This window comes from Ahaetulla prasina, chromosome 2 (genome assembly GCF_028640845.1).
Source record: "Ahaetulla prasina isolate Xishuangbanna chromosome 2, ASM2864084v1, whole genome shotgun sequence".
Lineage (NCBI taxonomy): Eukaryota > Metazoa > Chordata > Lepidosauria > Squamata > Colubridae > Ahaetulla > Ahaetulla prasina.
In genome coordinates this window covers 94,728,338-94,753,844 of record NC_080540.1, presented here as the reverse complement: position 1 = coordinate 94,753,844, position 25,507 = coordinate 94,728,338, and the positions used below count along the sequence as shown (strand labels likewise).

General features: G+C 38.5%; 1 protein-coding gene across 1 annotated transcript in view; it reads left to right on the top strand.

Annotated features, from left to right (window-relative positions):
* The first annotated feature begins 219 nt into the window (after positions 1 to 219).
* TGFBI (transforming growth factor beta induced) overlaps positions 220 to 25,507 on the top strand; it is a 51,677-nt gene continuing 26,389 nt past the window's right edge. The window contains exons 1-3 of the mRNA XM_058167104.1: positions 220 to 474; positions 11,236 to 11,334; positions 23,553 to 23,617. Of these exons, the coding sequence (XP_058023087.1) occupies positions 353 to 474; positions 11,236 to 11,334; positions 23,553 to 23,617 (286 nt within the window). The 5' untranslated portion in view covers positions 220 to 352. The remainder of the gene's footprint in view (positions 475 to 11,235; positions 11,335 to 23,552; positions 23,618 to 25,507) is intronic.

Sequence of the window (25,507 nt, the reverse complement as noted above, 5' to 3'; positions counted from 1 at the left end):
TTCAATCCCTCGGATAGCTTCAGGTGAAGGCGCAAGTCCTGCTTTCTCCGTCTCCCTCTCCATTCCTTAACTTTGCCTCGCGGGCAAGGTTCCTCAGTTGGGTCGGGAAGTCAGCCGCGCCCCGTCCAGCCCCGTGCCGCCCAAATAGGGCCTGTCTCTGCCCCCCACCCACCCACCTCGCCAGTCCAGCCTCCTAGCTCACGCTCTTATTTAACGGCGGCTCTTTCCTTTCTTAGAGCCTGCTGTTTCCCCGTCCAGCGCTGCCTCGTTGCTCTCCTGGGACTCTCGAGTCCAGTCGCCGATCTCTCTCTCTCTCTCTTTCTCTCTCTCTCAGCTTCGGGACTCCTTCGCGATGCGCACCGGGCTGCTTTTCTCCTTGGCGCTGTCTCTGTGGCTCACCAATGCCTGGGCGGCCAGCCGAGCTCCTTACCAACAGATCTTGCAGCACAGCCGAATCCGGGGCAGGCATCAAGGGTAAGGCTACCGTGTAGGGAGGCAGCGAAGGGACCGGGAGCGCTCTGGCCGTGGGGCGAGCCATTCAGTCCAACTCATGCCTCTTGCTTTCCTTGGGGGGTGGACGTGGGCTTGGAAAGGGGTGGCTTTCTTGGAATGGATGGGACTGACGGGGTGCTCGCAAGCCGGAGTGCGTTTCTGTGGGAGCGAGCGAGCGAGAGAAAGACAGAGTGTTTTCCTAGCTTTAGTTGCCATTGGTTTCCTAGAGGAAAGAGGGAGGTTTTTGGGGAACCGGGCAGCCCCGGATCGCCTGGTTCCTTCAGTTCAAGCAGCCAAATCCTTCAGGAGTTCAAAAATGGTCGACCTCTCCCCCCACTGTCTCCACACACCACCACCACCACCCAACGAGGAAAAAGCTAGCAAATGGATCGATAGGGCTTGATTGTTTGGAGAAGTCAAAGGTCACAGAGGAAACAAATATTTTTTTTCTCTGTCAAATACTGTCCCTCCCCAACAGACATGCCCAAAAATCACTCAAATGATGATATTCTTTATTGAACCAACTGGTAACATGGATAGAAAAGGGAGGGGGGAAATTCGAGTCAAAGAGCTGATCCTGCCCAGAATGAAAGTCCAGTGTGGCTTTGAAAGTTTGCTGATTTGGGGACATAGTGCTTTAACAGTAGGAAAGTAAATGCTGCCCTATGGACCTGTCACTGTCTGAGCCTGTGATCTTTTTTTAATTCTTGTGTTCTAAGTCACATAACCAGTCAGACTTGGAAGTAAGATTTGTCTTGCACCAAAGGTTGCTTATAGCACAATGATTCCAGGGCTTTTCCTATTCCTGTCACTTTTTAAAACTTTTCTCAGAATACAGCACTGGTTTTGTTTTCCCTAGATGTAATGAATGGATCTTTGTTCAAATCTATGCACTGTGAATCACAAAAGCCTATCTCAGGGACAGGCATCCTGATCAGCTTGCAGTCCTTCAAATATTTTTTGAAGACTGTGGGTTAGCGGCAAAGGCTCATGAAAGTTGCAATTCAAAGAAGTGTAGAAGGACGTCTGTCTTTGATTTATGTGAAAACGCAGTTCTTCATGTAAAATATGCCAAATGGTTTGGTCCTGACGAAAGGATCTCTTCACTCATCTCCTAATGCAAATGCACGTGGATAAGTAAGAATAAAGATGATGTCTTCTACGTTCCTTTTCCTTTTCTTCCCAATGCAAAGATTCAAGATGTTAGTAAGAAAAAATCACTGCCAGATCCCTAACATAGATCCCCCGGGGTTATGTTCTAGTATCAAAATGAGCTTGAATTTCAACATTTTGTTTCTTTTTGTTGCATGGTTCAATAATAGGTGTAGGGACGAGAAAAGATTCACCAACTGAACTTGCCTAACAGATCGAGTATCCTGCCAGAAAAAAATGGTTGCAGGATGGCAACATCCTGATTATTCATTTGCAGTAATGGAAAGCACTTCTATTCATTTAAGTCTTTCTGCTATAATTTCATGCAACCCTCTAAGAACAGTGGGATCTAACTGATCCCACTAAGAACAGTGATGGGGTTTGTGTAACACCTGTGCATTTGCAGTCTGTTTTCCAATTGCTAACTTGCTTTAGGAAGCTCTCATCTCTCTACCATAAATAGAGAACTGCCTGATCTCCTTGAGAACTATTTGATTGCAATTCATATAACCTGGATGCCTTTGACAGCAGGTGCTGGTAACTGTAAATCCATCATGCCTGCAGAGCTCCTATCTGGAAGACCCAAAAGGAGAATTACTGGTATGTTCCTTCCGTGTTCAATGATGCCATAGGACATGGACAGATGTTGGGAAATGGAGCCAAATAACTACTATCTTGGCTTCTGCTCCAGAGACAAGGCTGCCAATATTTGTAGCGTAGCTTCGGGAACTGAGAGATGGGTATTTCCTATTGGTGTTACACTAACACACTTGCCACTTCTTCCCAAATGCTACAATTTCTTTTTTCCCCCTTCTTCCTCGAATACTCTACCACCATTGTTCTTTCCTCCCCAGTCAGACTAATGGTGTACTTTGCTTTGCTGTGCTTTGACAATATCTCTCTCCTCCCACTCTCCCAGTCCCCAGTTGGGGTTCCTTCCCATTTTATTTATCATTGTAAAAATCACACACTGGGAAAAAAAATTGGATAAAGGCACAGTTTTCTAACTGGCTATCAATGTTTGTGCCCTCCCATTGACTAGCCGTAGGAAGCACTAGTGCAGCGAATAGGAGGAGGAGAATGGAGAGCGGCACAAAATGTTAGGACATCTGCACAAAGGTGTGAAAGGATTTCCTGGAGGTGACTCATGGCTGGATAGAAGCATTCTGTGGTTGGAGCTCATCTTCCAACACTATAGGATGGAAAGTCTTTGTTTATACTTTCCCGATGGATTACCGAATTTAATGCCAATTTCAGAGGTGACTTGACTCAATGTTTTTCCATTATCCACAGAGTATATTAATAACTGACTCTTTTTCAATTCCACAAGTCCTGTGAGAGGGTTAATGTTTAAAACAAAGCCTTGAGAAAGCTTTAAGAGAATCTGTATTGCTGTATTCCTTGTTCAATAGAAGGTGTCTTTTGCCCCATAATAAAAAGAAATCAGGTTTTCCTCCCCTCTTCTTCCTTTTAAAGTAACTTGTCTGTTTTAAAAGGCAGAAACAAGAAGGAGCAGCCAAACATTTTTGTGGTTCAAATGTGCTTGATTGCCTCCCTTACCTTTCTTTGAGCAATGGGAAAACATTGGAGATAAGGTGACAGTGATTTCCATAGTGCTGCCTTATAAGACAAATGTTTGGCTCCTGACTATAAGATGCACCTACTTTTTTTGGTGAGGAAAACAAGAAACAGAAATCTGCCTCTGTCTTTGCCTCCCAGCAATTTTGCCTCATTGCAGCAATCAGCAAACATCCTGCTTTACTTTCATTTTTGTTTTCAGCATAGCTGGATTAGCACAAGAAAAAAAAATCTGCTCCCAGCAATTTACCTCCTTGCAGCAAGCAGCAGAGGCCCAGCAGCAATAGGCAATTGCAATCCTTGCAGCCTGAAACAGCTGAGAGTCAGGGACAATCAACTTGTGCTAATTAGGCTGTGCTGAAGCTAAAATGGGCTGTTTGCTTCAAGGAGGTAAATTGCTGGGAGGCAGAGGCCAAAGGATGGGGGCCAGTGGGTGGATGGCACTACATTTGGTGTATAAGACGCACCTAAATTTTCACCCCCTTTTTTGGGGGGGAAGGTGCATCTTATACCGAAAAATACGGTAACTCTTTCCTTTACCCAATACTGCTCTTGCCCTACAGGCATGCAGGCATGCATAGCATGTGTATGTGTGTGTGTGTATATATATATCCTGCCACGATGCCAAAGACCTCTTCATGATTCACAGATATACAATACAATTAAACTAGGCATGGTCAGATTAAATGATTATGGTCAGATTTTAAAGCATAATGTGTGTACATGTAAAACATGAACACTTCAACAAGCAGCAACCTAGGCACTTCAACCAAGATGAGATTACAAACCAAATTCCTTTCAGAAGAGCTCCATTTTAATCTATTTTAGAAGGTAGTTAAATTGAGATAATAATATGATTTCCACTGGGGGGGGGGAGATATTCGAAGGACTTTGAACCCCCTCACCTCTCTTGGTGCTTGGAGACTCACATTTTAGTAGCAAAATGTGAAACTCACCAATCAAGCATTCACGCAGGACTCTTGATGCTGGTTCTTCCTTAATGGGAAGTTAAACAACCTAAACACAGCAATTAGGCACAAACTGATGAAACAATAAGAAAGAAGTTAAAGAATCTTGCCTCTCTTATTGCCATGGATTAGGTCCAAATGTAGGCACTTGTCCATGCTCGGGCCTATTCGCTTTCTGTCTTCTATTATCAATGCGCTAGGGCAGGGGTGTCAAACTTGCGATGACACGTCACGTGATGTATCACATCCCCCCTCTTCGCTAAAATGGGAGTGGGAGTGGCCAGTGCATGATGCATCCGGGCCGCGGGCCATGAATTTGACACCCCTGCTCTAGGGTTTTCCAATCTTGACGACCATAAGATGCATAGACTTCAACTACCAGAATTTTCCAGCTAGATGATCTCCTAGAGGCCCAAGTTAACCAAGAAGCTAATTGGGATTAGTCAAAGAGTGCACTCATGGATTATTTTTATCAATGGCCCAAGTTACCACTGTCAGCAGTGAACCAGGCCCTCAGCAGATTTGCCCAACAGATGGTTGGAGAAGTGCCCTACAGATCCACAATTCAAATTGCACCATTCAAACAGGTCCAACACTGCATAGGTCATAGATGTTGTCAATTCAACTAGCAAATGATATGAATATGGTAACAAGGTGATGATAATACTCCTGCAAGGTGATGTTAATACTCCTGCTATTCAGATCATATAACAAAATCTTCAATAGCAAAGAGCAGGTCTAATATATCTCTGCCCATAATAATGAGACAAGTCTAGAGAGAGAGGATGTGACCCAGCAGGAGCCCTAGCTTGTCTCTTTAGCCCTGCTTAAAACACAGGCAGTAAAACCTTGTCACTTCAGAAGCAGTTGCTCTGACCAGATAAGGTCTCAATTCATTACCATTCCTTCTTTTTGAGCCTCACCCCAAAGCTTGCATGTGGCCGGTCAAAAGGTATCTATTATTGCGGATAAACTCAAGAAGTTTAACTCAAAGGTACTTTTTCAAGAGGCAACTGGACTTTCTTTGTTTTTCTTTGAAGGTGTTTTGCTTCTCATCCAAGAAGCTTTCCTGGAACTGAAGAAGCTTCTTGGATGAGAAGAAAAATATCTTCAAGTAAAAACAAAGAAAGCCCAGTTGCCTCTTGAAAAAGCACCTTTGGGACAATCATGACCTGGATGACTGAGAATCTCCATAGACATTAAGAAGTTTAAGATAGTTAGTTCGATTGGGAAGCTTTCAAATCAGAGACCTTATATTGTCCAGATGAAATTCCTGTGTGGCCTGAAAATATGTTGACTTTGAGCTATGACGCGTTCTTCAGGAATATAAATGCTGGCACTATGGTTGAGACTGCTGATGGCTAACCTCTACATTCTAGTCCCATCATGGAATGTAATGAATCTCTGCACTTAATCTCTGGTAATAATTAGGAGTTCTTGTACTTTGTATGCTTCCCCCTTACGTTTTCCAGTCCATTTCCTGTCTACAGATTCAAAATCCCCATATTCATTTATATTATGATGATAATCACCTTTGAATCCATGAGATGGAAAATATCTTAAAATAGAAAAATCAAAGTCTGCAAGACATCAGTTAGCATTTCATCAGGAGTAAACACTCTTGCTTTACTTTCCAGGTATTTGGATTATGGCTAAAGAAATTCATTATATACAGGTTTCTCTGCCTATCTTCCTCCCTTGCCAGCATCAACTACCATTTCCCCCCCAAGAAGGATGGCTTTAATGGCTTCCTAATCATTAGGCATCACTACCCTAATTCCTTCATTTCTAGACTCTTAGAACATTGCAGAGACAAAAAGTATTTGCTAAGGTGGACCATTGTCACAAATATTTCCAGATTTACTCCAAGGAGTCTGTCTGTATAATAATAAAAATCAGAGCAGAACTTCAGTGTCTATGTCATAGTAGCCTCTAGGTCAGGGGTCTCCAACCTTGGCAACTTTAAGACTTGTGGAATTCAACTCCCAGAGTTCCTCAGCTAGCTTTGCTGGCTGAGGAACTCTGGGAGTTGAAGTCCATAGGTATTAAAGTTGCCAAGGTTGGAGACCCCTACTCTAGGTTAAACTAGAGAATGTGTTCTTTAACCTGCCAGTGTTCAACTATTTGGGCTACTATATTTTCTTTCTAGGAAGTCAGATGGATCCAGCTAATCCATTTTGTCAGTTGTATATTTCTACACTATCAGAATTGTATAGCATTTCTTGTTTTTTCCCCCAATTATTATTATCCAAATTTGCAAGTCTGGCCAAACCACTGACTTGGCTTTCCCAGAAGGGTGTTCCCTTTCAGTGGGATTTCGAAGCTCAGTAACATTTCTTCAACTTAAACAGGCACTTGCTTGTCAAACCCAGATATTTAACGCAAACATCATGTACGTATACATTTGTATGTGTACACATAATCCTCACTGTCATCTTTATCATTAATTTTTGCCAAGTTTCCTATTTTAGGATGAATTGCTTCCTGTCTCTGAATAATTGGCCACATGGTATTAAATTATTCTCAGTCACTCAAGATATAGCATATAGTTGGAAAGTAGAACTTACTAGTCAGGAATATACCATCCAATTGAGTTTGTCTTCGGGTACTTATATCAACAGTTTTGACCGGCCTTTCGAAAAGCTCATGGCTCTTCCAAAAATAATTCAGAGATCTTTTTTAATTCATCCACCTTCTTGATTTGTCTTTCCCTTCTATTCCTCTTAACTTTGATAATCATAGTGACTATTTGCCCGTTTATAGGCTTGTATCATCTGCCCAAATTATGTGAGTTTCTGCTCATTGCTGAGAGGTGCTATTCTGAGACAGAGCTTGAAGACTTGGAGTTTATTGATTTTATACATTAAAGTCAAAGGTATAAAGCTTTTATTTGATGTCAGAGAGAAAATGAAATCAAACAAACCAAAGGTGCAGATGCCATCAATCTATATATGTGTATTTGTGTTACTTGGCTTGTAATCAGGCCTGACACAAGATATGTTTGTTTCCTGTGTCAAAGCAGTAAGTGAAATCCAGATCTCTTAGTCAATTAAATTATTTTGGCGTCTAAGGGACAAAGTCTCAGGGCAACTGGTTACCCATCACAGAATAGAACAGAACAGAATATAAGTTTTTATTGGCCAAGTGTGATTAGACACACAAGGAATTTGTCTTGGTGCATATGCTCTCAGTGTACATAAAAGATATGTTTAGCAACAATTCTAAGGTACAACACTTAATGATAGTCATAGGGTACAAATAAGCAATAAGTGTAACAATATACACCACAACCACAATAATTCTAGGTTTCTCTTCCTTGCCACCCAGAACCAGCTGTTTGAAGCAGCCATTCTGTCTAATTTTATCAGCTGGCCTACCCTACATAGGAAAAAATCTCTGGTTTCACCCCCCCCCCAAGTGTGTGTTCTTGTGAATCAAATGGAACAGATAGCATTAAAGTTCAAGATGCATGTTGAACTCAAAAGATGAAACAAATCAAGTTGATATATGCCAAAGATAAAAGGCTTTTAGAAGGCTTTGAATGTAATTCAAGCAAATTATATTAATCCTTTCAATGGCCTGTTTATCTAAGAATTGCATTGAGATTTTTATCTAGTGAACTGTAGACAGAGTTGCTGCATCATAATTCCCACTCTTCCAAACAATGGAAGTGTTGAGATGATGTGAGTTATACTCCAACCTCCCAGAGTGTATTAGATTGTGGAAGGCTGCCCAACAATTTTATTGGTCTACTGTTGTGATATTATCTCCTTGCAAATGGAAACTAAGTCCGCCGTCCCCTCTTATTTAGCTTATAAAAACCATTCTAACCCAATGATGGCTCGCGTCAATCTCTGTAGCATTTCCAGTTAAATATAGGATCAGATTAATAAGAAAGGAATATGCCAATTCCTGTGCTGTTTAGCTAACCTAGATTGACTGGTACAAGATGTGGAATGTCTGCTAGTATTTTTTTAAAAGCAAAATTAGTATAATGACAGTATTAGTAACTGGAACATTAGTTGCACAGACTAGTTCATGGGTTTGTTTCTGGGTATTGCTAATTTCTTGAATTTTTTTAAAAAGTTGAGGGTAGCCTGTTATCTTTCCTCAATCATACCTTTCGATGGAAGGCATCTTGGGAAAAACGATTGCCCAAGGCTAATGAAAGAGCTTGGCTACTAAGTGATTATTTAATTGGGGACTCCCACATCCAAGTCCAATTCTAAGGAGTATCCATACCATCATTTGATCTTCATTGGGAGATCACATAAAATACTGTACATTTCCAGCAGCATTTGATTTACATTCCCGTTTCACAGTCAACCAGTTTTTTAGACTGGAATCGATATTTTTATTCCCCTATCAAGTGCTTCCCAAGGACCTAGGATAGGCAGATATTGTTGTTTAAACATCTCAGACTGTAAGCTGTTCCAAGTAAAGCTGCCTTTTGCAATTGACTGATGCTGATTTTGTCAATGCCGATAGTTTTTTTTAAATTTATTTACATTTATATCCCGCCCTTCTCCGAAGACTCAGGGCGGCTTACAGTGTATAAGGCAATAGTCTCATTCTATTTGTATATTTACAAAGTCAACTTATTGCCCCCCCAACAATCTGGGTCCAGATAGTGTTCAGATAGTGTTCGGATAGTGTTCAAGGCACTTATTAATATTGATAATATTTTTGCTTTCTTTTGCCAGAATCATTCTGCTTCTTTTTGCAGATCTTTATATTTTGTGATTTACTTATTCTTATTATTAAATATTGATTTACTTGAGTTTCCCATGAGTTCATTTTCGCTGTTTAATGGTAGAACTCGATAAAATGATAATGTTGGAGCTGGAAAATAATCGATAGATTCCTAGTCCTATTCTATTCTTTTCTATAGTTCTCTCCATGTCTACCTGTCCTATTATTATGTTTAAGCTGAAACAGACTGTGAGAAATATATTATTGCTTTTCTTTTAAAAGTAGAGGTAGTTGGTGACAACTCATTACCGTCTCAACATTTCCTTTTCTTCTTCTCCTTCTCCTTCTCTCCTCCTCCTCCTCCTCCTTCTATACTACTTAATATATTGTTTTCCCTTGGTGCTACCACAATGGGAGCTAACTATGAATTCAGCTTTATATACTTTTATATTTATATTTATACACAAAACATTTCAAGGAATATTGGCAGAGTAGCTTATCAGTATGCATTGTGCTGTTACAGCATGATGTGTGCAAAAGTATGGGTGAAGACTCTGACATTGTATTAGGTCTGACAGGAGAATCATGTCTGTTAAGAAATGTCAACTGGTAGAATCAAAGAAGAAAGCATTTTCTATTGTGACATCTATTGTGACATTCTCCTAAAGATCAGATTGGCTCCAAACCTAAAACCTTTTGCAAGGCTTTAGAGACATGACATTGCCACCCAGAATTGGGGACCAGATGTGTAATAAAGTCTGCATAGTAGTTGTGTGGAATATTGATAGTTTTAAATACCTTGCATGCAGATTACATTATACAATTTGTTACATGGTTTTATTTATTTACATTGTTTTTAACTGCTGTAACTTGTCCAGAGTCATGAATTTGAGATAAGAGGCTATATTCCTTAAATCAAACAACCAGCCTTATCATCAAATCATGAAGCCTTATCATCAAGACAGGACTGGAAATAGCTTTCCCAACCATGCACACATGAGACATCTTGAATCATGGTTGTAAGAATGTTCAGGAAGTAAAACCAATGATATTTGGTGATACACTAGCTAACTGCCTTGATAGATGGATAGATGGAGGCCGTACGGGTCTGGATGGGGAGAAACAGGCTCAAGCTCAATCCCGCCAAGACAGAGTGGTTGTGGATGCCGGCATCCCGGTACAGTCAGCTTAATCCGCGGCTGACCATCGGTGGCGAGTCATTGGCCCCGATGGAAAGGGTCCGCAACTTAGGCGTCCTCCTGGATGAACGGCTGTCTCTAGAAGACCATTTGACGGCCGTCTCCAGGAGAGCGTTCTACCAGGTTCGCCTGGTACGCCAGTTGCGCCCCTTTCTGGACCGAGATGCCCTATGCACGGTCACTCACGCACTCGTGACGTCTCGCCTGGATTACTGCAATGCTCTCTACATGGGGCTCCCCTTGAAGGGCATCCGGAGGCTGCAGTTAGTCCAGAACGCGGCTGCGCGGGTGATAGATGGAGCCCCTCGTGGCTCCCGTATAACACCCATCCTGCGCAGACTGCACTGGCTACCTGTGGCTTTCCGGGTGCGCTTCAAGGTCTTGGTGACCACCTTTAAAGCGCTCCATGGCATTGGGCGGGTTACTTACGGGACCGCCTACTGCTACCGAATACCTCTCACCGACCGTGCGCTCTCACAGAGAGGGTCTCCTCAGGGTGCCGTCAGCAAGGCAATGTCGTCTGGCGGCGCCCAGGGCAAGGGCCTTCTCTGTGGGGCTCCCACCCTTTGGAACGAACTTCCCCGGACTCCGCCAGCTTCCGGACCTTCGGACCTTCCGCCGCGGGCTTAAAACATATTTATTTAATTGTGCAGGACTGAGCTAGGTTTTAAATTCATGGGTTTTAATTGGGTTTTATTTGTATATTTTAATTAACGGGCTTTCAAATAAGTTTCTTAATTGTTTTTATTCTGTATTTATATTTATATGTTTTTAAATGCCTGTGAACCGCCCTGAGTCCTTCGGGAGATAGGGCGGTATATAAATACGATTAATAAATAAATAATAAATAAAATAGAAAATATACTGTTCTAACTTAAGCATTTAAAATTATTGTTATGATTGTCGGAGGGGAAAAGATATTTTTAAAATTATTAATTCAGAGGAAGACAAGCCCTGATCTTGCTTTAATGTCAAGTCCCGGTTGAGTTTTCAATAGTTCTTTTATATTCTACCTCCTGGAAGTTCAACAATGACAACAATAAATACATTTCTTAATCTTTGCCGTGTTTATTTCTGATGTATTCTCAAGACATGTTTGAATGCCAAGCCGTGAATGGAGAAATGCAAAATAATATTTCTCTTTTGATTTGTAGCCCCAATGTATGTGCTGTGCTGAAACTCATTGGAACCAACAAGAAGTACTTGCCAAGTTGCAAACTGTGGTACCAGAAGAAAATATGTGGAAAATCAACGTAAGTAAGGTTTAAGAAAAAGTTTTTCTTTTTGTGCTCAACAGGCATGCAAATGAATAATGAAGTAAGATTTTCTTCCCAACTTCTTCAGCCCCATGAGGGATATCTGCAAATCAATCTGAGGTCTGCCCTGGCAAATCCAACAAGTATAGTCTAAAGCTTCCTGGGGAAAAAAATGGCCTTGATGCATACTCTTGGAAGGAAGAAGCAATCTGCACTCAGTTAGGAATTTATACAGGCTGGCTGACTGCCAGTCTTCTGCTAAAGTCTTCCAGTCTTCTGAGAAAGGTGTATCCTCCCCAAGGTCAGATAAATTTGGAATTTGAGGGATGAGATAAATATAAGTATCGTGAAAGATCCAGAGAGCTAACTTGGCCTGAGTAATTTATAGGTTGATCATCTGTGATGATAAATACGTTTCCACGTTAAGATGAAATCAACAGAAGTTAGAAAAGGGAAAATATGTCTTAAGGGAACCGGTGTCTTAAAGCAAAAGCATATACGTGTTTTTACACCAATGGTTGCAAGTTAGTAGGGCTGGCAAAGCGGTGGGACCCGAACAACCAAAGACCTATATATATATATATATGTTTTCTGAGGTTTTTGTGGGTGTTTGTACGTAGGTCTTTGGTTATTCAGGTTTTCTCCCGCATAAAATTGGAAGTGTCTTGGTGACGTTTCGACGAAGTCTCATTCGTCATCTTCAGGCTTCAGCTTCGTGCTTCTGGGAGCAATTGCTCCCAGAAGCACGAAGCTGAAGCCTGAAGATGACGAATGAGACTTCGTCGAAATGTCGCCAAGACACTTCCAATTTTACGCGGGAGAAAACCCGAATAACCAAAGACATATACATATATATGTATATATATGTATGTATTAATTGCAGTTTGATAAAGTCCAGTTTAGTGATACCAATTCTGCACTGATTTAATAATCTCTATTAATCATATGAACGCTTACAGGTTGCTGCTGGCAGTGTATGGAGAGTTGTATAGACTATATTGACAACTCTGGAAGGTCTGAAGCTTTTGATTATGCCCTATTGCATTTGAGATGGACTTTTATAATGAAGCCTCAGCACTATGGCATTATGGAGGTTTTTAATCCCCAAATATAGTACTTTTCTTTGGAAAGAAATAGCGACCCTATTCCTATTTTTTTTTCTTTTTCTAGATCAGAAGAGCTATAAGAGGAGGTTGATTGGGAATCTACCCTATCAAAGAATGTTAAAAAAAAATGACAGTCTTATGATTTCCAATGTTCAGTGTAGACAGTAAGGGACATAATCTTAATGTATAATAGATAGATAAGATCCATTACCAAAGAAACAAGGGAGAAAAACCTGAATTCAAAACAAGCAGAAAGTACACAGAAATGTCTCAGATAGACATCTCCCTAATTCATATGGGTATTAGATGAGGAGGAGGTAGAAGCACAATCAGATTTGCCAGATTCTGTTATTATAGCTACTCTCAATAAAAGTAGTCTTAGCCTTCCTAGCCATGGTCTGGTCTTCGTGGTGAGACTGCCACTCAGAAATGGTTTGCCAAAAATGTAAAGTGAGGCTTGACAAAATTTCCAGATGTAGCTTGGAAAGGACTGTTGTTGGGTGGATCGTAATTGATTAAACAATGACCCCACAGGTGCTTATTTATGGCTTTGTGCCAACCTGCAAGGAGATTTTGAAAACATGTCCCATGGACTTAAGTCCTGCCTTCCCATTATTTGAGCACAGAATTTGAAAGCAAGAGGGGTGGTTGGCTTATCAAATTGGTAGCTGACAGAAAGTTGGCAAGGGTTGTCAATACTAGGGAATACATAATCAAAATTCAAATGATCTTGACAGGTCTAAACTAACAAGATGAAATCCAACAGAAATAAATTTTAAGTCCAACATTCAGCAACAAAAGGATAAAAAGCAGGTGGGATGGGTGAGAGCAAACTTGGCAAAAGTATATGTGAAAAGGATTTGAGTGCCTTGTTGTAGCTTGAATGTGAGCCAGCATGGAAAAAAAAAAAGCAAATGCAATAATAGACTATAGGAACAGAGTAAGACTGGTGAGATCATGAGAAGTAGATTCTCAGCTTTTATGTTACATTGTCAAAACTTACCTTGAGTATTTAACTGATCATAGGTGTTACATTTGAAAAAGTACAATGAAAAATTGGCAAATGACCAGGGAAGTTGCTGTAAGGAGTGACTGAAGGAACCTGGGTATTTTTGGCCTGAAGAAAATATTAATAAGGGGTGGCTTGTGTTTTATGCAAAAGATGGAATTTGTTGCTCTGGATGGCAGAGATTTATGTAACTCTAGTGTCAATCTCTTTGCATTCATACCTTATCCCCCCCTTCCATTTTCTTGCTTCATGATTTGATGAGCTTTTTTCCCTATGAAACACCAGCAATGACATGACCATATGTATGTATGTATGTATGTGAATGTATGTGTGTATATATATATATGTGTGTGTGTGTGTGTATGTGTATGTGTATATGTATATGTAAATATATATGTTTTATTTAAAAGACATCCCAAACAACTGAGACATTCACAGAATGTTTTATTCTAAGAAAAAAAGACTTTTTTGTTACATCTGTTTTATAAAACGTAGATGTTCAGGAATGCTGTATTTAAATACCACCTTGACCATAAGATGCATAGACTTCAACTACCAGAATTTTCCAGCTAGATGATCTCCTAGAGGCCCAAGTTAACCAAGAAGCTAATTGGGATTAGTCAAAGAGTGCACTCATGGATTATTTTTATCGATGGCCCAAGTTACCACTGTCAGCAGTGAACCAGGCCCTCAGCAGATTTGCCCAACAGATGGTTGGAGAAGTGCCCTACAGATCCACAATTCAAATTGCACCATTCAAACAGGTCCAACACTGCATAGGTCATAGATGTTGTCAATTCAACTAGCAAATGATATGAATATGGTAACAAGGTGATGATAATACTCCTGCAAGGTGATGTTAATACTCCTGCTATTCAGATCATATAACAAAATCTTCAATAGCAAAGAGCAGGTCTAATATATCTCTGCCCATAATAATGAGACAAGTCTAGAGAGAGAGGATGTGACCCAGCAGGAGCCCTAGCTTGTCTCTTTAGCCCTGCTTAAAACACAGGCAGTAAAACCTTGTCACTTCAGAAGCAGTTGCTCTGACCAGATAAGGTCTCAATTCATTACCATTCCTTCTTTTTGAGCCTCACCCCAAAGCTTGCATGTGGCCGGTCAAAAGGTATCTATTATTGCGGATAAACTCAAGAAGTTTAACTCAAAGGTACTTTTTCAAGAGGCAACTGGACTTTCTTTGTTTTTCTTTGAAGGTGTTTTGCTTCTCATCCAAGAAGCTTTCCTGGAACTGAAGAAGCTTCTTGGATGAGAAGAAAAATATCTTCAAGTAAAAACAAAGAAAGCCCAGTTGCCTCTTGAAAAAGCACCTTTGGGACAATCATGACCTGGATGACTGAGAATCTCCATAGACATTAAGAAGTTTAAGATAGTTAGTTCGATTGGGAAGCTTTCAAATCAGAGACCTTATATTGTCCAGATGAAATTCCTGTGTGGCCTGAAAATATGTTGACTTTGAGCTATGACGCGTTCTTCAGGAATATAAATGCTGGCACTATGGTTGAGACTGCTGATGGCTAACCTCTACATTCTAGTCCCATCATGGAATGTAATGAATCTCTGCACTTAATCTCTGGTAATAATTAGGAGTTCTTGTACTTTGTATGCTTCCCCCTTACGTTTTCCAGTCCATTTCCTGTCTACAGATTCAAAATCCCCATATTCATTTATATTATAGATGTTCAGGAATGCTGTATTTAAATACCACCTTGAAAAAATGGAGTAGAATAACTCTTGTAATTGATAATGTTACTGGAACATGACCAAATTCAGCAGCAGCATCTCTTTTCCAATTATGAACCAATTCAACATGATCCACAGCCAATGTAAAAAGATATTAAAAAATCTATATATCTGGAAAATCCTTACTTGAGCCATAACAGTTAATAATAACAGTACATTTATCAAAGCACTTAATCACCAATATATTAAAAACATTTCTGGACCACTTATTTTTTGTTCCAGCACCAATTTTAAGGAGTTGTTAATCAAAATTCTACCCTCTAATAGATTTTAAGTTTCCACTTATATATACTGATCCCTTAGACAAGAAATCTTTCTCTTACAGAACAAAAATCTGAGGATTTTTTTTAAAAAAATAACTAGTTATGTGTTTTAGTTAAGTATTAAGAATTGGTACATGAGTGATATATAGCTATAGCAATAGCACTTAGACTTACAGAATATACAGTGTTTTACAGCCCTCTCTAAATAGTTTACAGAGTGAGCATATTGCCCCCAGCAATCTGGGTCCTCATTTTACCGACCTCAGAAGGATGGAAGGCTGAGTCAACCTTGAGCCAGCCAGGACTGAACTAGCCTGCAACACTGCATTCTAACCATTGTGCCACCATGACTCATTATTTATGGTTTATGAATGGTAAAAACTTTTTAACTGAAGATGAAGATGACTGTAAACCAGTGTTTCTCAACCTTGGCAGCCTGAAGATGTGTGGACTTCAAGTCCCAGAATTCCCCAGCCAGCATGCTGGTTGAGGAATCCTGGGAACTGAAATCCACCCATCTTCAAACTGTGAAGATTGAAAAACACTGCCGTAAACCATTGGGAGACTTCAGTGGTAGCAATATACTAAGTTTGGACATACAGACAGAGATGACAGACAGCTAAAAGCTTTAGGCACTGAAATGGGAGATACTTAAATGGAACCAATTATTCAGAAGAATGATGGGTTCATCTGTTATTTTAAGATGGAAATGGACTATCATCTATTAGGGATGCTTTATTTTGTAGTCTTCCATGTTGTTGGCTGAAACAGCTCCTTCCATAGAAGCAATAATTCTACGTGCAATTACTCCTATCCTAAGGTCTTTCTGTCCTATGTATGTACTACTGTATCAAGATCAAATAAATCTTTCAACGTTCATGGACAATGTACAATAAATAAAGTCCTGAGAAATTGGTAAAAATACTCATGCCAAGTTATAAAAAGACAAAATACTTGTAAGATCCACAGCTTTCAATCCTATCTAAAGCAAGTCCAAACATGACTAGCTTATGACACTTGTAACAGGCTAGCAGACTCAGATTAAAGGAAGTTTTTCAAGATAGATATTCATATTTTACATTCATGATATCTATAATTAAAATATGTATGTTGAAAAGAATACATACATGATAAGACATGTAAACAATATATAGAAGGGATTGGATGGTTATTCTATTTTAAGCATGGATGTAGGTTTTTCTTACTTCCTTGTGCTCATCTTTACTAGAAAACCACATTTGCGTGAGGAGTAGAAACCACTCTCTGATTTCAACAACAAAAAGACATTGTATGAAAGTCTCTGAAGGGTCTTGATATCTCCCAAAAAGGAGATATAACTCACCATCTGGAAGGAACAGGTAGAAATAAATAGAAAAAGCAAAGGAAGCTTTTCTAACTCATTCCTATATTATGCCATAAACTATTTTTCAGACTATTATAACAATAGTTACTATAATTCCTTTTTAAAATTGGTTGCAAATTTAGGAAGGCTTTTTGAAAGTGGCTAGCCATTGCCTCTTTCCTGGGGCTGAGGGAGAATGACTGGCCCAAGATCACCTAGCTGGCTTTGTGCCAAAGGCAAGGCTAGAACTCACTGTCTTCTGGGATTTCTAGCCAATGCCTTAACCATTACAATGAACTGACTCTCCTCCCTTTAAAAGTATGCCAATTATTTCTTATCATTTGAACCTACTATTTCCCAAAAAAAGATCCTTTCCTGATTGTTAAAAAAAAATCTGTTTGTGGATTTCCAGTCTCAAAATATTAGATTGATTCCTCTCTTCCTGAATTTTACAGAGATAATTTGTTCCATCTCTATGACTTTTTCAGCTACAATGGAACACGACGTTATAAATAAGTAAAGTATTATATTAATAATTATTAATAGGAATTGCCGATAGCAAAAGTGTACCAAGGGACTTAATGGGAGAAGATGTGAATATTATGCTGTTAGAATTGTTCTGATTTTCTTCTTAGTGTCTTTAGGGTGTTAGATGAAGAGATATTTTTAATCCTACACCTGCCCTATCAAGCTTCTGGCATCAGGTTTCTAGAAATTTCAAAGCTTCTGACATTTGATTTATTGATATCTAAATCCCTACTAAATTCCACTTCCTTGCTGTATTTCTAGTGACTGAATTCTCTTAGCTTGATTCAAATAGAATTTAACTCACTTGGTTCTTGAAAAGTCAAAAATCATGTATGGATCCCTCAGGAAGGATTGAAAATCCAAGGTCACTCTTTGAAAAAAGTAGAGCACTTTGGATTTAAAAATTAGGCTCCAGTTAATGCTGCTTGTTTGCTTTGTTTTTAGCGAACTAATTCTTCAAAACAAAAAGGAAGAAACCTTATCCCAAACATTAGAATATAATTAATTATTTGGTAGGCAATGTATTTGTTTTTACCTAAACATTGTAATCCTTGTTTCTGAAATATAGTTAAACTATCTTGAAGAACTGCCACAATAATAAAATAAATAAGGGATATTATTTACAACATGTTCTTGGACTATGATAGAAAAGGAAGCTAAATGTACAATTCTTTAATACCGAATGCTTTTAGGTCATTTCCCAAAATGTTGTGTTCCCAAGGCAAAGATAGAACTATAATGTTTGTTCATAACATCAAAGGAAGATGAGCTGATTTTGTTCTTCTTCCAAACCTCTGAGTTGCTGGAGGATAATGTCATTGCATTTCTCCCTTCTGTCACCAGATGTTGTGCTCTCTCTTTAGCCCATAGACCTGAGGAAATCTGAGGGGTAAATGCCATGTTACTGTCTGATTATAAAGCTTCCCACAAACCTATGTGTCCTCTGGTTCACTTGACAGTTCAGTGTTATCTCTGGTGTGTTTTGATTTTGTAAGGTGAGCAATCCTTTTGCTATTCGAAGGCTTTCTCAGAGTTCTTTGATGCTTAGCCATCATTTGTCTTTCTCTGATAAAGGTCTATTAGTTGCTGTACTCTTGTGCTCATATAAATGCCATCAATAATGGAAAATAATTGAGCCTTCCTTTGTTCCACATTCCTTCTTTCTTGCCTGAACAACTCTTTCCTTGCACTGGTTGTTATTATGCCTGAAGAGTTATGCTAAATCAGACTGAAAAGGAATCCTTGAGTTTTATGAATTCAGTGGACTAGACTGATATGGGGTGGGGGTGGAGGACATAGCAACTGTTTGTACTCACGGGCTGTTTTTGGTTGTTTATTATTTTAAAAACCAGCTTCCAAGGCCTATGGAGTGTGTGTGTGTGTGTGGAGCAGGACAACATCAGAATCTGATGTGAAAATATACATAAAAAGTGAAGATTAGCATAGCCCTGCTACTTTCATAAAGAACAGGGGATTCCTGGGATATTCCCAGTTTTAGAATGTATATTTTATTTGGAATTAGAGTGCGTGGAGAAGTAGGTTTGTATAACTGTCAGTATATGTTTGGATAAGATGTTGGTTTAAGAGCAATGGCAACTAAAGTGATATCTCAATATTTTATTAACACCACAGTAAAAGAAGAACTCTGTTTAGTTAATTGGGTTGTTTTTCAAAGCTAGATATTGAAGCAAAGAAGGAATTATTTTCCCTGATAGCATCCTTACATTCTTTTAGATTTTACTCTTGGCTGTAACAGAATGGTTTAGTTTGCCAGGAATGACATAAATCTGTAAGAATTCTATCCCATATGAATGCGAACAAGAATACCTTTACTACTAGGTCACTATAAAAGAGACTTTAAAAGGTAATGATTTGGGGGACTAAAGTAACAGGTAAGCAATTAAGAAACTTCTAGAGGTTTTGAATGTTAAATTGTGTCAGCTTCAGCCAGCATGCCCATTAGCAAGAGATTATGGGCTTGAAGTCTAAAACAATTGCTGGACACAATATTCCATACTTCCATGACTATCTGTATTCTATTTCATTCAATTTCATACATTTCTTGTTTTTGTGTTTGGTAAGGGAGGACTGGTCAATAATTAAAGCATTAATAAGGATAATCATAGACCACTCTTGAATCTGAGTTATATTACTAAGGCACATAGGACATTGGAAGCCAGGAGAATCAGAATTCAGAACATAATTGCTTAGTTACAAACTGAGAAAGAAAGCAGGTATAAACCCTCCAAAGTAAACTGGAAAGGAAACATGATCAGTTAAGCTAACTTTATTTTATTGTAAGACTACATGAACAGAATGTAGGAAATCTTGCAAGTCTGAAACTACAGATTTCCTGCTGTCTCTTATTAGTCTGATCAATTAGGGTGGGTCCTTCCTAGGTTTTTTTCTCTGACCATTAAGCAACTGTGGGCGCCTCCCTCTCTTGTTTGATTGTTCCCTCAGACGCATCACTTCCTCTCTTCCCTCAAGGTCATTCCCACGTACCATTCCAACAGAAAAACCAAACAGGAAAATGGAGCAGGAAGCCAGTTGATTCTGACCCAAATATGTAGTATGTGTACCATCACATCCTTCTTCAGTTCCTTCTTCAGGAACAAAGTATGTGAAACTCAGTTTTGATTTGACATGAGGGACTTACCATAGAACCTAAGCTAAGAATTTAGCCCATAAAAATTCCTCTTTTATTTCTGTGTAACATAACTAGAACCAGGAATCCAAAAGACTTCTTAGTTTTTAATTGCAGTTTAGCATAGAGATGGGCAGTGTCTTAATTTTTGCAGGCTGCTTATTCTGCACCTGAACAATAATAGCAATATTATTTAGACTTATATAAGTGTTTTACAGCCCCCTCATTGACAGTTCTTACTGTTGAAAAGGACATGTTTTTTATTTCAGAGGAAACAAACTTAATAAAAATATTAACCACTAGATAATACCACTTTGAGAAGCAAATCTTGGGAATGGCTTCTGGTTACTATTCATCCAGCCAGTGATATAACTAGTTCAATGGTTCAAGCAGTGGTAGTACTTAGATGTCATAAGTAAGTCTGCTACACTTTAAATGCTGTTCCACATATATGAGGCTCTTCAAAGTCAACATTTTCCTTTCTACTGCGTCTGCTTTTCAGTGAGAGAGGTATTTACCTAGGCTAAGTAGTGACTCATAAAGATGGTATAGAATAATAATGTTGAGCTACAACTGTCTATTTTGTGTATATTTGCCTCAGATTTATTTCTCCATAATATGCGAAACCCTGCTGACATCAATTTAAAGACAAGCAATTTCTTTTTAGTAATTTATTCCCTTAGGGCTAGGCTCTGTGCTCGTTAATTTGCAGTTGATCTACCAAATCAAGCAAACACTTCTACTGAAGAGTTCAGACTGCCCTTCTAAGTTTGTATACATTAGGTTTCTGGCCAGTTAGTAGCAGCTCATTAACACCCATTTCTCTATAAATAAGCCTTTGAGAAACAACATTCTATCTTGGGAATTCTTGATGCTGAACTGTGGCTGAATTCTCCATTAATCATTTTTTTTGTGTTTAATTCTGGTTTGAACTAAAAATCTGTCTAGACTATTAAGGGTGAGTTTATTTGGTTGCCAAATTGTGCATATAAATGTGTATATCTGTACTAAAGAAAAAGTTAGTGTGAGTTAGTGTACCAGTGGGGTGTTGAGAGCTCCAAGCATAAAAGAAAGCAAATTATTTTAAGTAAAACATTTCCCATATGGAATATATATATAAAGTCTAGACAATGAGTCAGGATTTTCCTAGGTAACTTTTCTTGGAAATTGCAGAACAGAACCTGTTTCTATAAATGTATTTGTTTTTGTTGCACAGTTTAAAATTTAATCATTTTAAAGAATTTGTTTCATCCTGTAACACGCTAAAGATCAACATAATACGTCAAATAGTTTTAACTTGCTGCCATCCAATGACTCTCCCCTATTTCATATACAGATACATTCCTATATATTTCATAACATTTTAATCAAACATAGCTTACTTGCTTCTGAGTCAATTCTATAGGTTAAATCCACAGGCAATACATTATTCTCTTTGCAGTTTTAACACTGAGATTACATCGTCTGCTTTTCTAAAAGTTGCAGATTTAGAAGTTAACTAATATTGGGGAAAGATGAAGCTTTTTTTCCTTGTGAAAAAGGAAAGCATAGCTTTTATTTTGTTGTTTAAAAACAATAATAAAATGGAGGAGTTTTTTTTTTAAAAAAATGCTGACTTTTATTTTTATATATTGTCTTCTGCTAGAAGGTAGAGAAAAGACAATTCACCAGCAGCTGTTAAATATGTCAAAGGCAACTCATTAATTTGATCACTGATCAATTTTTTAAAAATCAAACCTTAGAACATAACTAATTGGCCTGGCTGTTTATTTACAACACAGAGGTACATTCATTAGTTGATTTATTTACCTGATTGCTCATAATACAGTTGGGATAGCCATGCGTTCATATAAATTGGTACAAGAGAATGAAAAAAATACTTAAATCAATTCCTAGTCAAGTAGGCTGGTCAAAGAAAGCAAAAATTATCTCCCAAGGAGAGAAGTATTATTCTAGTATTGGGGCTTGATGAGAGAAAACATTGGATAGCTTGTTAAGATAATAAACATAATGGAATTATGGATATCATCCAAACAGTGATTAAATACAATGTAGGAGCCCAGCAGATACCAAAGTAGCTTAATCTGCTAAAAAAATTCACTTCATTACTTTTAATGTGGATTACAGTTGATCACCCTGATATACATAAATGAATTAAAACTTTTTAAGCTTTAGAAAGATGCAGAGAATGGATATATGTTTAACAGTTAGAAAACAACATATGATATTGGCTTCAATGCATATATTTTATGCACATTTTGCTAAAGTAGATCTTGTTCCCCAATACGGTAAGTGAATGTCAGGCACAAAAGATCAGGACTACACATGAAGCTCCATTTAAACTGATTTATTGCTAATCATCCCTATGCACAGAAAACTACTCATTAATGGTTAGCACTATCTTGGCATTAGATAAGGGTAAATGAAATTCAAGAGAGGTTGAACTTAGTCCATTTGTGGCTACATACAGATTCTAAGCCAGTGTTGGTGAACCTTTTCGGCACCGAGTGCCGAAACGTGAGAGTGCGTGTGTAGTACATGTGTGCATACCGGAAACCAGAAGAGCAGCCGTCTGGTGTGCATATGCTGACCACCTGATCTTCCGGTTTCTGGCATGCCTGCTCCCGTGAAGACCAGCTGGCCGGTATGCATGCACATGCTGGAAACCAGAAGATCATCTTTCTGGAGCCAGTAGTGGGTTGTTGCTGGTTTTGTCCGGTTCTTGAGAACCAGTAGTAAAAGCGGCGGGAGGCTCTGCCCATCTGATGTCATATTTAGTGAATTGCGCATGCGCATGTGTACTTCTGTTGTGACCGGTAGTAAAGGTAAGTAGAACTCAATCCTGTCCGGAGCGCACATGCGCACTGAGTGGCTGTGCTTCCAGTTTCTGGCACTCCCGTGCATGTGAAGACCTGCTGCCCAGCACATCGGAACCTGGAAAAGCAACGGACAATGGCTCATGTGCTTGGAAAGATGGCTCTGTGTGCCACTTCCGGTATGTGTGGCATAGGTTTGCCATCACAGCTCTAGGCTGATTCCTCTTTTGACTCCACCCCCTGGTTCTGCCACTCCTTTTTATAGTGAAACACGTTGATTTTCCAGTTCATCGTTAGAATGCCTCCCCTGAGTAGTCTATAATTTTTCAATTAGCTTCACCATGGGGATATTTCTCAACTTGCCAGTCATCTTTCCAGTTGTTCTATATCAGTGGTCACCAACCAGTGGCCTGCGAGAAAATTTTGGTGGTCCGCAGAAAAAATATTTGCATTTTTTATATTGCACTCAATACTGTTTATCTTTTTAAAAAATTTATATTAGTGGTCCTCGGGATTTAAAATTATGAATTTAGTGGTCCCTGAGGTCCGAAAAGTTGGTGACCCCTGTTCTATATGACCATTCAGGAAGGTTGATGGTCTCAAATTATAGAATGATAGGTCAATACAGACCGATTTAACTAGACTTAATTTCAGTCAACTTTCACTGTACCAATTATGCCAGATAGTAACTGACATTTTGATTGATTTATCTTATATGCTGTGTATATTTCTCACTACAGAGTGGTTGCTTATGAATGTTGTCCTGGATATGAAGAAGTTCCTGGAGAAAAAGGCTGCCCAGCTGGTAAATAAGATTATTAAGTGGCACTTACAGGTTCCCCAGTTTGAACCATGTAAATTTGTAGTGATCAATGTATTGATGCATATCTCTTGATTTGACCAATGAGCAATAAATCAATAAGTAAAAAAGCAAATTATAATAAGAAGAATTGTTCTAGTATCTGTTCTAAACAGAGTGATATAAAAAGTGGAGGCTTCTTTTTAACGTTTAAAACCAGTCATTATGCTTTCTGTTTTCAAAATATAAACAATATTAAATAGCTAGCAAGACAAGTACAGTATTGCCTATGTACGGGATTTAATTAGTTAACACATATACAAAGCAAGCAAGTTCTCATCTGGCGCAAAACCTTTTCAGTCCTAATTTTATTTTATCCCTATTTTCTGCCACATATTTTGGCTTTTGTTACACAGGCAAATGGGAGATTATAGTGAATTTTCTTTCCTCAGCATTTCCATAAACCGTGCTATTTTTGTCTGTCAATGGCTATTAATTATGATGGTTAAAGGAAACTTGTTTCAAGAGTAATGTGTCTGGGGTGGTGGTAGAATGTAAGGAGAAGTAAGCTTCCTTAGGAAATATGACAAAGAAGTACTTAGCAGCCATTTTGTAGAAACAGAAGACTGAACAAAACACTTTTTGTCTGATGCCGCAATGCTACCAAAGCTTATCTTCTTCAGTTACCTCTTTCTTGAGTTTCCATTTTGTTGCTTTCTCCTATAAGTAGAGCAGATTTACTTTCTTTCTGCTTGTTTTCCTTAAACTTTTCAAACCCCCTTCCCTTCCCTTCCCTTCCCTAGCAAAATGTTCATAAACCAGTCTCATTTCACCTTATCTCCTTAACCTGCCTAAGCAGCACCATCACATTCATGGGTTCTGTACAACAAACACACACACACAAGGCATATATATTGTGTTAGGTGAAACCTACATATTTTTTAGTGTATAATATATATCTGATATCTATCTCTATCTCTATCTTATCTATCTATCTATCTATCTATCTATCTATCTATCTATCTATCTATCTATCTATCTATCATCTATCTATCTAATATTGTTTCTTAACATCAGTTCTGCATTGATGGGATAGAAGAGCAGCCTGGAGTCAAAAAATGAAACCTGCAAATTGCATTCTATAAATTACTCTTCCCCACCTCCCACCCCATGTTTTGTTCTCTGTAGAATTTCGGATGTATCTGTAATTGCAAATGGATTCTTAAAGAGCAATAAATTGTAGAAAAATGATGGAATGAGAAACAGTGAAATCTCATTCTCCTTGCTGCTTCTCCACCCACAAAGTAATATTTTTAACTTAATATCTAGTCCACAAAAATCCAGATAACCACTAGATAGAAGAAGAGAGATTTCTCTATTATCCTCTTAATGGCTATCTGGATTTCTGCACAGCAGATATGGTATGTCTATGCAATTATACCCATGTCCATGCAAAATACCATTTGCCACTTTTGTTTCTCTTTTCTGTCTTCTTCAGATTTAAAATACCAATCAAGCTAATTCTAGGTCTGTGCTAAGAACAGTAATACGTGAAAAAATTGTGTCGATTCAGTGGGTTGGATTTAGACTTACTTATTTTTCAAGAACTAAGAACAGGATTTAAATAATTTTGTCTCATCTAATTCATTGATTTCAATTGGCCTCACTATTTATTTTATTAGATTTTTATACCGCCCTTCTCCCGAAGGACTCAGGGCGGTGTACAGCCAAAATATAAAAAACCCAATATATATACAATTAAAACAAAAAATTTAAAACAGAGCATATTACAAAAGTGGCCGACATTAAAAATTTAAAATTTAAAACCCTAAAATAATAAAACCCCAATTAAAATTTAATAAAACTGTTAGGCCAGTCCCGCTTGAATAAATAAGT